Genomic DNA, 14,596 nt, shown 5'->3' on the forward strand with positions numbered 1-14,596 from the left:
TGAAGTAAGTGGAGTTAATAATGGGGCATCTTTGGAGGATGGGAAATAGACTTGGGGGGAAGATGATTTGATGAGGACAGAGGCTTGAAGGAGAGCCTGCTGTGAGTTTTGACCCAAAAGGAGGAGAAATGGGTCTGGAGAGATAAGGAGAAGCAATTCTATGTCCTGAACACACAGACTGTGTCGACACAGCTCAGATTCCATGCAAACCCTGTCTAGACCATGACTGATTTGATTCCCATAATTAATTCACTGGTATCTCTGTAGCAACAGAAGGAGCCGGAATGACATGACAATTGGCCGTTTTTATTTCACATAATCATTCAGCTCTGAGAAGTGGGTTGAAAGCCGTAGGAAATGAAATGTTAATGTGCACATGAACAATGGTTACAAGTTGGCCAGGAGCAGAGAAGTGTGAATCTGTGTTGCATTAACTTGGTGAGTGAGTGATTTGGCAACTGAAAGACATCAACCCAAAACCTACCACCAGGTGGGGAGTGCTGCTTAGATGTTTCCACTCATGTCATTGGTTAAAGGCTATCAGGACCCTTCCAGTCACATCCCATTCAAAAAAGATACTGCGTTCTCCCTGATGAGACACCGTCTTTGCGGAGAATACACTGTAGGGCTTGTGATGGCTTGCTGGTGAACCCTGCACTAACACAAAAATACTGCATCCTCTTCCATCAAGACAAACATTTATGCTCAGCCCTACCTAGGTGCACTTTTTGTGGTGGCTTCTTCATTTTCCTTATACCTTAATTATGGTGAAATCTCCTCTTAAAGGCAATGAAAGGGACTGGAATTTTTCTTACCTTCGTAACAGATGACTGCATAATGCAGTGTGGAGGCACTCTCACAAAGGCTAACATTTTACTGGCTGTTTGGATGGATGACCATGATCATTAGCAGGGTTTTCGCTGTATACTGAGGTTCACTGGCAACCTGGATGGTGTAGTCTGTTGATAATGTTCTTCTGATGCACATACGTAACAGGAAAAGCAATTTAGAGGCACTCAGGGGTCAGTTTGGCATTGTACCATTTCACCATTAGAGGCGAGCCAAATGCTATTTTGTAAAACAATGCAGTATGATGGGACATTATTGAGTGGTGTTTCAGCCAACCATGGAATTCTGTGCCATATTAGTGACTCCATTCTGCATTCAGAGAGAAGCAAAAACACAGTGGTGAAAAGCAAGTTACTATTTTAGTTCATATTTCAATAAATTAATGAAACAGGCAAGATGTAATATATAGTGTATATACCTGGCTCTGCCTGAAATTTTTCTGGATGAATGTCTCCACATCTTAAATCCTTCTCCTGAACAAGGAGAGCATCTTTGAGTCCTTCTTCAATAGGAATGCACTAGTGTGACTGAGAACAGATTGTGGTCTAATACTTTTCCAATATTATCTGTCCATTGTGAATAAAACACATGATTTCAACTGGGGTTTGCAATGTGTTTTAAATGTTTTCTGTTAAATTGCTCTTACTATGGCCCCTTGTGTCATTCTAGTGCTGCAAAAGATGTGTAAAGCTGCCCCAGCTGTGCATTTGAGAATTCCCCTGGCATAGGGGTTGCATTAGAGGCTTATGTAGAGGACAGTTACCAGAATGGAACCTAGTCCTGGGGCTTGGTTTCCAAGCAGTCCAGCCGTTTGAGGGAGTCACCTTTGCACCTTCTCTTGGATCCTACATTAAGCATAGCTCTGCCAGGACTAAAAGTTTGGGGCAGAAATAGTTGATTTAAAAACAACAACAACAAAAAAACCACTCCTCACCACCACCATCCCACAAATCAGTATTTCCTGTGTTCTCTCTCTCTCTCAAAAAAACAAAACAAACAAAACAAACAACGACACACACACGGAGAGAGAAAAAACCACCTAGGTAATTTATGTAAAACATTTGTTAATAGTGTGTGATCTGTTCACTTAGTCTGACGAGTATACATTTCAGAGATTTATCAAACACTCTAATTATAAAGTAACTCAATCTTAGTCCTGGGATTATTATATTGAAATTAGGGCTGTCAATTAATCACAGTTAATACATGTGATTAATGCAAAAATATTAACTAGATAAAAAATAGTTGCGATTAATCACAGTTTTAATTGCACTGTTAAACAATAATAGAATACCAATTTAAATGTATTATACATATTTTGGATGCTTCCTATATTTTCAAATATACTGATTTCAATTACAACACCGAATAAAGTGTATAGTGCTCACTTGATATTTTTATTACAAATATTTGCACTGGAAAAAGATAAAAGAAATAGTATTTTTTAATCTCACACTTAATTGTGATTTTTTTAAATCATTTGTCAGCCCTAATTGAGATGGGCTTTTCTTTCCTGCCAGGTGAAGTAGGTTCATGTAGTCAATTCAAACTGTTTAAGTTTGCTTAGTTAAGGCAGTTACCAAATCCATTGCAAAAGATATGCAAATGCTGTAAAAGAGGAAACATTTTTATTTTAACATCTTCAGATAGACAGTGATATGTTAATGCTCTTTTTAATGGGTTTACTTATGTCATTCATTTTTTACCCTTCTGTCATCCTTTCTACTACAAGGTACTCCTCTTTTCTAGTCCCAGAGATAGAAAGTACCATTTCCAGCACTAATTTCCATTTCTAATGATCACAAGTACACATGGAAATCACCATAATTAGCAATTTGCCATCCAATAATCCAACTGGACTTGTATTATCATATGTATCAGATGTACTTTTGTCTGAAAATCCACCCCCCCCCCCAAGCATCTAGGCTGCTCTTTGAACTGGCCAATAAGATCATTCTAGGCAATATTGGATTTCGGTTGCCAGAACTAGGAAGATTCATTCTCATTAAGTCTTGATATTCCATCATGAGAAGTAATGAGGTTCTTTCTTCAACTACCTGGCCTGAGATCTGGCATAAATGGCAACAGTCAGGAACTATAATTCTGTTGGTCAATTATTATGACAGCTAGATAATCTTTCATGGGTTTTGAAAAATGTGTTTGTGCTCTAAATAAATATTACTTTTCCACTGAATGGCGGTACGAAATAGAAAGGAAGAAAGCATGAAAAGGGTGGGTATAAACCAGATATGCTGTGTGCTAGCAAATAGTCAGAGGGCCAACACTGTTTCTGCTCTTTCCAAAAAGGACACATCTTTTAATTCACTCTGCTGACAAGTAAATGCAACCATCTGGTATGTATGTGTCACAGGGCTGCTTTGCACCAACGGTGCAAAGAAGCCATAAAATTGGCATATCTTATGCCACTCCCATATGAGACTTGTCACGTGTCTGGACCAACGTCATGTGGTTACAGCATCTTATCTGAAATGATCCCTTGTCTGCTCTAATTGCAGTGAGGGCTAGCCTGATTCCTTGTCAGTCCCAGAACTAGGGAAGAATGTGGGTAACTTAATGTCACTTCTGCCAACCTTCCACCAGTCTTGTGCTAAGCACAACTCAGTCAGACTGGAGTACCTGAGCCAATGATTAGATATCGACCTTAGAGATGAGTAAATAGCGGACAAAATTTTCTGTGAATATTTGAGTTCTAAAATGAATTTTAATAATCTACATATTCTACCCTTCCAGGTACACTTTCTATAAATAAAAATGAGAATTTCATGATGTAGTTGAACATGTTTTGTGGTCTGTAAAAGAGGTAAAATTCATCAAATAGATTACCTATTATGAAGTATTCTCTCAAATCTAACAAGACAACCAAAAACCTTAATCTGGACACCCCTGAACTCTAGGATGAAGGCTGGAATCTGAACCTACATTCAGAGCCATATTTGAGAGCCATCTCTGTGATGGGCTACACCAAAAACCCAAGATCGGAATTTCCGGTTGGTCTCAAGTCTGTTTCCAGAGGTAGATGGGTTGATCTTTGTATACCACTACTAAATGATACGCCTTTAAATTGAAAAGAAGAGTATGTTGTTATCGTCAGGTTAGCATTCTACGATTGACAGTGTTATTTTTAGAGGTTACAGTTGGCCCTAGTTTTAGTAAAATGGAGTTTAGATCTGTTGCAGCTGCTCCCCGCTGAAATTTATGGCAACTGTAACTCTGTGAAGTGATTGACGTGACGATTTTACAGTGCAGTTTAGTATTTTAAGAATCAGTTGAAGTGATTCTTCAAATACCATATTGCACAATAAGACTGCCATTTACACTTCTGTAAAGTGAAGTGGTCTGAAAATGCTATTCACTTCACCAGGAAAAAGTTACCACAGACTTTAGACTGTCTTTGAAAATAGCTATGACTGAATAGACAACACATGTTACTCAGTCTCTTCCAACACTTGCGGACTGCAGCCAGTCCTTGCTTCCCATGCCAGGCTATTTGTAATCTGTTTTGTTGAGTGGTTTTGTTACATTAGTAAAATAACTGCTAATTCAGAATAAACAAAATAATTATCACCATTTTATTCCCCCTTTGATGAAACGCAGACATTGCTGCTTAAGACTTGAAAATAACACATTGTTTTAACCATCAGAAAGCCATCAACGCAGCTCTAAGATATATATCAGTAGAGGATACTGCACTGAAAGAAAGAACAGCATAAAACTTCATTTGCTACTGATTTTGCACCTCAGGTCAATGCTTTTCTGCCTGCACAAATGCAAAGTGTGCCCTTGAAAAGTACTACCCAAATATAACCTAATAAATTGAAGGCTGCATTGGAAATTGCTAAAATCCCAATGGCTGCACTTGGGGCAGAGTTTTTACAATTGCATTTAGGTTTGGTATGCTGTATTCTGTCGTCATGACAACACATGTGGATCTCCTATTGACATAATGACAGTGAATATATAAGGAGCCAGCTAATACCATATCAACAGAAGAATCTTGCCTTCAAGAATGACTTCTTGGTAAAAACCTCCCCATATTCCTAACCTACAAGGTGATCACAGATGCTGATTAAGAAAATGAATACAAGGCAAAAAGTCTAGGAAAGGTACTTAGGTAACAATATCTGTGAAGTGTCAATATTAGCTACAAATTAAAATACTGGTATTGACTGGAAACAAGTGAATGTTTTACCACTGGACCTTTTTAGGTGAAAAATATATATAGCAACAAATTTTGTTTTAAATAATAGCAGACTCAAGCTCCTCCAAAATGCCTTGCAAACTACAGCAATGAATTATTTATTAGCTTGGGTGCTTAATTGACGTTTAGCTCAATTATCCAATCTACAAAATTTGGCTTGACACCTTAAGAGAACAGTAAGATTCTTTTTCCTTTCACGGTTTCTTGTATTTCCTCATTCTAGTTTGGCTGGAATTACTGTGAGAACAGCCTCTCTAGCTTTGTTTTTGTGATTCTGATTCCAAATCCTGGCCCACATTCAGAAGAATAAAAAAACCTACAAAAGACTTAAAAAAAAAAAAGAGGAAAGGAAGAGGTGGAATATTAATTCAATATATTAATCTTCAAAACAAAAATAGCGATCTTCGGATGAAATTTCAGAGGACAGTTTCCATTTTGTCTCAACCAATTAAATCCAGCCTGACTCACACCACAACATATCACTTAGACCAAGCGCTTAGAAGAACTCTGAAAAGGATTAGACATTAATATGGACAACAACAACATCCATGTTTACATTAGGAAGGATAAGTATTGATAATCCCTTATGCTTTAGGGTATAAATCAATCACTATCTACCTGGAATAAGGAGGAAATTTCCCGTAAGGTCAGGTTATCCCACAGTTCTCCATTAAGGGAATTTTATATCTTCTGAAACATCTAGTACTGGTTCGAGTGCTAGTGTGGGATTCCAGATACTAGTGTTCAGTTTCCGGTTCTGCCACAGACTTCCTATATGATCTTGGGCAAGGTAATTAGTCTTTCTGGGCCTCAGTTCCCCAGCTGTAAAATGGAGATAAAAGATACTTCCCCCTCTCTCAGAGGTGTTGTGAGGATAAATACACTCAAGACTGTGAAGTGCTCAGATGCTACAATGACAGGAGCCATATAAGTACTTTAGACAGAACACTATATGAGATAGGACAATAGCCTAGCTATACCACTGGTCTGATCCAGTACGCCCGTTACTGGGTCCCTATATGCCTAATTTCTCTAGTTTTGTAAATGTTAAAAAACAGCTTTGAAGACATGATTAAAGCATTTTACAGCCCCAGGAAGCAGAGATCCTTTGAGACTCTAGACCAATATTTGTTTCTCCCTAACAAATCAAGCCGTTCAGTTTAAAACAACATATGACACTTTCTAAATTATTCTTAAAGTGTAGGCATCAATTAATAAATGGAAAACCATGAGTCAGCCACAATATTTTGGAATTAAATTGATGAGAAACACTTCCAAATAAACTACTCAAGTTGCTGATTAATAATGGGAAGCTAATGAGAATGGAAAACATGTGCCTACAGGACCGAGCCATCTTTCCCACAGCAATTTACACCCATTGATGGTTTTACAAATAAGGCAATCAAGGAATATAATGCAGAAACTTCTCTACTTTCAGTTGCTTAAAAAAAGCAATCATAATTATTTACTGCTTTAGTAACCCCAAGTGCTAAATGCAGTCAGAACTGAACACATTAACACCTTAACTAGAAGAGAAGAAAATAAACTATTTAATATCTGTACATCTTAAATTAAGAACATGCTCAAGAAGGTGGTCTATGGATTATGTTACTCATTAATGCTGAGTGTTGGATGACAAGCACAACTAACAACCATACCACTGAATTTTTCACACTCTGTAATAAGCGCTCATGTTGTTCGGCTATGGCCAAAGCAGCTGAGTGAACCTTCTGATAGATCGCCTCCCCATCTCTTGTCTGAAAGATGAATAGTCCTTCCCCAGTGTCACACATCCTGCCAAAGCGAGAACAGAAATGATCCAAATGTGAGGTTTTCATTTGTTCAGGGTGATTTGTAAAGTATATTTTTGGCAGTACTGCTGTAAAAAAAAAAAGTGGTATCGAAGCAAAAGGTAATAAAAACAAAAAATGATTGTTTGCAGTACAACACATGGATTTAGATACAACTTCATAAACATATATACAAACCATGAGAACAGGATATGATGATTACTCATCATTATCAACAACATACGGGCCAGATTCTCCAACTCATATTCATGGAGTAGTATTTACTTATGCACATAATTGCTTCTCAATGTAAACATTACAGAATCAAGTCCTTGGTGTATTTCACTCTCAAACTATGTATGCTTGAAAGGGTTTGATTCAGCTGTGAGACTCAGGCCCCTGTCTAGAATCTACAATCTAAATTAAATTATTGCGTATCTGTTTAGATTGATTAAAGATAATACTAGAGATAGGGAAGTGTCGCTTAGAGGAAGCCATGTGCCTGTTTCCAATCAGAAAAGTTACTAAGAAGATAAATGTTACCTCCACATGCACTGGTGGATGTGAACTTTATTTAATTGAGGAGACCAATACGTAAATTTGCTGAGAAAGTCAGTAATTAGGCTTATATTGATTTGCACCATTAGGAGAGCACAAAATTTCCTCGGGGACCTGTGCGAAGCCACCATGCCATTTCTCTTCAGATTTTTTCTCTTTCAGGTCTACAATGAAACATCCATCTTGGCATAAAACATAGGGTTCTAATAGGAACTAAAATAGCATTTTAACACTAATGCCAATGTTTTAAGGCAAAATTCCCCTCTTGCTTTTACATGACAGATCCTGACTCCACTATTTAGCTCTCCATAATTGCACAGAACTCCAGGAAAGTTTTGGGAGCAGAGTCTGCCTTCAACTTGAAACGTTTGTACATGTAGCTAGTAGATCCATTAGTCACTCCTAACTGAATCTTCATGTCATTATGGCTAAGGTAGGTGCTATTAGTGCCCAAGGGTCCAACTTTGTGTTGTACGAGTTACTGGCAGAGTATGAGATTTTCCCCCTTTTTCTTTTAAATCTGTACATCCAGTTCTCCGGGCTCATGTACAGTATTTATTAAAAATAACTACACAGTAAAAAGTAGAATCAGTGTGCAAAATGTGGAACACCCTCTGTAAGGTTCTGAACAATCTCCACGCTCATTCACTTCAGTGTGAGGTGGGGAAGCTCATTAGTACCACCTAGGATTAGCCCCCCCTATTGCTCCTATATGAAAATGGCTTATAGAACTATAGCAAAGCACTCACCTCCCTGCTTCAAATGTAAACCAGGTTGGGTCTCGTCCATACCGCCGGAGGGCACTTAATGGCCAAGAGATGAGTTTTACTCTGGGATTCTGGATATCCCAAAGACAGATATGCTCAAATGTTATCTGCAAGGTACATTCCCCATGCACCTCTAAATTCGGGGTTGGCATTAAATACACATTAAATCTCTCTGGAAGAAAAACAAATGGTTGGTCTAAAATCTTTAAGTTACATGTTGTAGACATTATATGATTTATGATTACAAAGTCTTATATCCACTTTTAGCAATTACTCCAAGAACAAAAACTCACTTCCCTCAATTGATTGCATTTGTTTCTAAAAATATACTGCATATAGAGTGAAGCCATTTAAGTACCATAAAAACAGTACATAGCACTGGCCTCTAAAAATCCATAAAATGTTATCTACATGATCACTTTTTAAAACAACTGAGATCTGACGCTCTTTGGGGCAAGGGTCTATTTTATTACACATCTGTAAAGGGCCTAATAGAGTCCTGGAATCCAAGGCCAGAAGGGATCATTGTGATTCTGTAGTCTGCTCTTCTGTATAACACAGTCCATAGAATTTCCCCAAAATAATTCCTAGAGCAGATCTTTTAGAAAAAAGTCCCACCTTGATTTAAAAATCACCAGTGATGGAGAATCCACCACGAAACTTGGTAAATTGTTCCAGTGGTTAATTTTCTCTCATCATTAAAAAAATTATGCTTTATTTCCAATCTGAATTTGTCTAGCTTCAGCTTCCAAACACCAAGGGAGAAAGTTCAAGCTCACCAAGGGAGAAAGTTCAAGATGTGGGGCCACAAGGATCAGAGACCATAGAGAAGCCACATAGTGGAATTTAATAGTGCTCTGCATGCTGCACAACTGAACTCTCCAGTGGCCTGCTCTGCAGGAGATTGGAAGGGAGGTGAGATCTGGTATGGCCTGGGAAGTGACTGGAACATTGCTAATGGATCCAGACCTACACAAATCCACTGACAACACATCGTATGGAAGGTTGCAGTAGGCTACAGTTGCTACCCATGGCCTCCAGGAAGAGCTGGGAAACTCTCCAGTGTCCTGGCCCCGGTTGAGATTGCACAGAAGATTCAGAATTCTCTACCCAAATAGGCTTTGATTCCCCAGACAAAGCCTATTTACTCAGACCTTACATTCAGGACATGTGTGTCATTGTGAAGAACTATAGCAATGAACTTCTCTTCTAATAATTATGGTTGTATATAAAAAGTGTCACAAGAATAGTTTAACTGCAGTGTAAGTCTGTGCATTTAATAAGTTTCTTGTCTGTGTTCATGACTGTTTAAGATTTTATATGAACTCAGTTTCGCAAAGAGGATTCCTCAGTCTACTTCTCACAGACTTGGAATTAGCTAAAGCCACTCACCCACTTGTCAAACTGGTTCCTTCTCATTCATCACCTTTTTTATTCGCTTGACTTAGTGCACATATTTTGGATTGAATGAGTAACAATCAGAATCGATAGAGGAAAGTGGCAAGTAAATCTGGAAATTAATATGTTCTTTAATTTCAAGATGGGATGGTATTTTAGAGGTTTAGAATCAGATTCTACACTCTGTTACATTAGTTCTGTGATGGTATAACTCTGTTTAAGTCAGTGGAATTGCACCAAGAGAATGGAATGAAACATAGATTCAGATTTTTAATTCTGAAATCTGGTTTTAAAAAAGCTTGCAGAAATGGTACTAAAGGAATTCCAGGTTTTCTTCGGGTGAGAAGACAACCTAAGCTTTCAAAATTAACTCTTTTAGGTTCAACGAATGGTTAAAAATTTAGCTGATGTTGCATTCTCAGTTATATTTTTAGTGCAAGTCCCTGGACTCAGTAAGAAACAGAAATGGGATGAGCGCTAATTATAAATTCTAATATGTTAACCATACATGGGCATCTGAGAATGTGTGTTTGGCCAGTATACAGACATGAGGGGAAATAAGCTAATAATTAGGGCTGCTTGAAAGGAGGAGAAATTCAAGCCTGTGCTTCTCAAAGAGGAGTGTATTTTCAAAGCGTTTAGGTATATGCATGTGGGCACACACAAGACATTCACAACAGTATTTTGCATGGAGTTAATAAAATTGTGTACACTAATTAAATCATGGAAAGCCCATGTGTGCATACAAGTAGCTGATTTCCGTATGCAAGTGAAGTAATGGAGCTCAGATTATATATGCAATTATTATTTATATGGCAATATTTATTCTTTTTATTTGTGCCTATGAGCCACAGTCATGGACTGGGACCTTATTTGGGTAGGTACCTTCCAAATGCAGAACCAAAAAGCATTCCATGCCTCAGAGAGATTACAATGCACCTAATTTGTCTGAAAAATCTCACTAGAACGTTTCTAAAATCCTAAATCAGAGTGTCAGATTAGCAGAACAGGTTAGTGCTGATAACAACCAAGAATAGTGGTTTTTTTGTTTTGTTCTGGGGTTTGTTTTTTTGTTTGTTTGTTTTTTGCACCAGGTTGTAAAAGCTTGAGTATATTTCTGGTTTCTATGTGCATGGCCCACACATTTCAGTAACTGAGCCATGCACTCAGGTAGGAATTGTATTCTAAAACTTTCTAAATGCTATAAAGTTCAATATTTCTATACATACCACTCTGCTCCCTTTCTACACCAGATGCCAACAAGTCAGGCTCTCCAAGGCTTATGTCATTAATTTGAGTTCCTAGGCATTCCATCTGCAGCACTTTGCACCACTCATCCGCCTCGAGTTCTGTATAAATGCCCAAAAATCTGTGTGTAGGTACAATATGTTTATAATTTCACAATTAACATTCCAGTATTTTCTCATATACTGTGCCAGTTTACCCACCTGATTCACAAGCAAAAGTTTTGGATGTGTCATCATTAAAATAAATGCCTACAGCATGTTTCTTCGTGCTTTTTGGCAGTCGTAATATATTCTTCACGTTATTGAGCTCTGTGACCTGAAAAAGAGCAATTTGGAGTTCTAATTAGGATCCTTGAATAATGAGTATTGAACGTAGGAGAGAAGAGAAAAACATTAAGCCAAGCTGGAAAAAAACCAAAAAGAATGAGCCCATGAGCACACACAAGGACAAGCCACCTTGACATGAATCAGGCTCAGAGATGAACCTGAAGATTCTAAATGATGTAGCCACATTGACACTTCCACACTGCCTCATATTCTGTCTGCATGTAAGCTCCGGTGAAACCCAATAAAAACCAGGATTTAAACCACAGGGATGGTGGAATCATCTCTTCAGCATTCACACCAGTGGGGAAACACCTATAAGAAGTACATGGGAAAGAGCAAACAGGTGCCCCAGAAGTAGCAACAGGACCAAGAGAAAAGGTTTCACTTGATCCATTCACTTAGAGGGTGAAACCGATTCTGTTACGACTTGCTCTATGGAAGAGTAAACACTAGGGTAGGTGAAATTTTCCATCTAAAACTATTTTTGATGGAAAATTAGTTTTTCAACAGAAGTGTCCACTTTCCTTGTAGGCCTGTAATAGCAGAGGGCTGGACACAATGACCACAAAGGTCCCTTCCAGTCCTATGTCTTACATTCTTTGAACATTTTCAATTTTTTGGTCACAAATACAAAAACCTGAAAACCAAACATTTAAGTCCTCCCCACCCCTCACAAATATGGTTTTCAGTATTTTTTAGCCAGAGATTTCCAGGCTTCGGAAAATCAAAACTTTTTCAGTTTTTGTCAACCAGTTTTCATTTTTTCAATGCAAAGTTGATTCCCTCCCACGTGGAAATCTTCCATTTTCTGTCCAGCTCTAGTAGATAGCTTCAGCAGACAACAGGTGATTTTTAACATTTCTACACAAAGATCCCTACTTTTCAGCCTAGACTAGGACTTTGCTCTAAGATTTTAACAAAAAAGAGCCTAAAATTTGGCTCAGTGGTTACTGTTGGTTGCTTTGCACTATTAACACTCAGGCAAGTGGCTAAATATGGAATCAGGAGACCAAATTTTAGACATCTGTTTTGGAAAGTCTTGGCCTTACACCTCAATATTTTCATTGCCAAAGTAGCCATCTGAACATGAACGTCAGCCACTCCCTCCACTGGTGCATTTTTTTTTTTTTTGATAATTTCATTGGAAAAAGGAAGGACATTGCTGCTAGACCTGTCCTCTCCAAAAACAGCTTGCACTATCATTGTCCAGGTTTTCCTAGTTCTCTGAATATTACTGAAAGGGTACTGTAACATTGAGCAACATTACATCCCAGTGGAAAATTTCACTTGCTTTTACCATTGTGGGTGGGTTCTCTACAGTACTGAAAACTAAAAGGCATTACAATCTATTTATAAAGAAGCGAGAGACAAATATCCTAATGAGCCTTAGGCTCCCACTGACCCTGTCTGACCCAGTTCCTCCTCAAAGCAGTTCTATTGCATGTTCCCTTCTGGCAAGCGAGAGAGAGAGAGAGAGAGAGAGATGGGGAGAGACAGAGAACAGCTCTAGAGGAGGAAAATCTTTTAAAGCTAACCTCTCCTGAAGAAGAATGGGGCAAAGGAGCAAAGTGATGGGTGCATTATGAGCAGCCTCCAAAATAAAAAAAAGCAATGCATTGGCTGCCACCTGTGTCTGGACTCACACTTCACTGAGAAAAGAAAAGGAGTACTTGTGGCACGTCTCTAAGGTGCCGCAAGTACTCCTTTTCTTTTTGCAAATACAGACTAACATGGCTGCTACTCTGAAACTTCATTGAGAAGCAGCAGAAAGTCAGGAGAGGGCCATTACACAAACACTAAGCCAGCTGCTAAGTCTCACCACCAGGTGGCCGAGTTTGGAACTCAAACTTTCTTGCCTATGGGTTTTAGAATCAATCTTAACATTGCTTTAAACAGGATAACATAATTGTGCTTAATTTGCATGATCTCTTCCCATTTTTACAGGGAAGACTATGGCAAGAGAGCCCATGATGGAAGAGCATTCCCGATGCTAACAAGACACTAACAAACATTGTGATAAAAATGAAAAATCTGTTAATATCTATCCCGATCTCACCTCATCACATTACAGGTGAACTGCAAATTGTCAACTGCCAAGTTCAACTTCTAATATTTCCTTCTCGCCCCCAAGGAAAGAATTTAATAGCATGAGAGAAACAGTAGACATTTCCTTTTTTAGGACCAATGTCTCCCTCTCTCACTCACAATGAATAGTACTTTACTCTCTCTGAGTAATTCCTCTGAAGAAAATGGAACTAATGTTGGAGTAAATTATTACTCATGTTGAATAGGGAATGGTAGAATCAGACCCGTAATAGTTTGCTACAGTATTACAGAGAATGCACTACTCTGCCATTTAGCACACAGTGTTAGATGGAACACAGGGAAGAGCCTGCTTCCTGAAGTCATTAAGCTTGCTTTAGTTCCCCCATTGTTCACAACCACAACATAGAAGGAGTGCAAGATTGGTGCGATTTTTCTGGCCACACAGAGATTGTATTATAGCTCCTTCCCTACCTGTGCGCTAAGATCTGTGTGAATAGCATTGCTCTACTTTGTAGAATTCCCTTCACAAACTCCAATTCCTGGGCACTTCCCTAAACTGATGTTAGTGGGTGTTTTTTGTCTGTAGAATTTGAATCCATGATCACAAAAAGGTGAAATAACCTAATTCACTAATATGGCGTCTCTGAAACAATTTAGCCTTCATCTTGTGGTTGGTAGAGGACCAGACCATGGAGAAAGACTGGTGCCAGAAGCTGGTATATGCATTCTTCCAATGATTTACATTAGACTTGACGCATCCAGAGCAAAGCTTTCCAAAATAAAGGCCAGATTCTGCTATCTGTACTCATGCTGAGCAGTACCTTACAAATCAATGGTATTACCTGCAGAATAATGTACTATTTAATGTGGATGAGGGTTTCATAATGGGACATATGATGATTCACAGTGGTTTCTCTAATGTATATTAACAATAATATCAATATAAGCACTGTGCCCTCATGCTTTAAGCAGTGGTGGGCAACCTGTGGACCATCAGGGTAATCCGCTGGCAGGCTACGAGACAGTGTTTTTGTTGACCGTCCGCAGGCACGGCCACCCACAGCTCCCAGTTGCCATGCTTCGCTGATCCCTGCCAATGGAAGCTGCAGGAAGCAGTGTGGGATGGCCGCCGCTTCCTGCAGCTCCCATTGAATGGGAATGGTAAACCATGGCCACTGGGAGCTGCGGGCGGCCGTGCCTGTGGATGGTCAGTGTAAACACAGTCTCACAACCCGCCAGCGGAATACCCTGATGGGCCATGTGCGGGCTGCAGGTTCCCACCACCACTTTAGAGAATAAGGAGCTCTCTGTTCCCATCTGTTGTTGAACAGGAGAAAGAATGGCCCCAGAGCTGCTTCATTTGCATAAGCTATTTACCTAGAACTCAGGAGGCAT

General features: G+C 38.9%; 1 protein-coding gene across 6 annotated transcripts in view; it reads right to left on the reverse strand.

The window, feature by feature from the left end:
* Positions 1 to 14,596, reverse strand: part of DOK5 (docking protein 5) — a 92,053-nt gene that overhangs the window by 13,598 nt on the left and 63,859 nt on the right. For 3 of the 6 annotated variants that reach the window (XR_012154670.2, XM_073309327.2, XM_073309328.1), the window contains exons 3-6: positions 11,030 to 11,144; positions 10,811 to 10,930; positions 8,166 to 8,355; positions 6,727 to 6,862 (exon numbers count right to left, since the gene is read on the reverse strand). Coding sequence is in view for 3 of the 6 variants with exons in the window: in XM_073309327.2 (XP_073165428.1) it covers positions 6,727 to 6,862; positions 8,166 to 8,355; positions 10,811 to 10,930; positions 11,030 to 11,144 (561 nt within the window). In the remaining 3 variants the exon portion in view is untranslated. Of the gene's footprint in view, positions 1 to 815; positions 1,159 to 1,267; positions 6,863 to 8,165; positions 8,356 to 10,810; positions 10,951 to 11,029; positions 11,145 to 14,596 lie in introns of those variants that run through there. The other 3 variants (XR_012154669.2, XR_012154671.2, XM_073309329.2) reach the window with 3 other exon arrangements.

The sequence above is a fragment of the Lepidochelys kempii genome, chromosome 13 (assembly GCF_965140285.1).
Source record: "Lepidochelys kempii isolate rLepKem1 chromosome 13, rLepKem1.hap1, whole genome shotgun sequence".
NCBI lineage: Eukaryota > Metazoa > Chordata > Testudines > Cheloniidae > Lepidochelys > Lepidochelys kempii.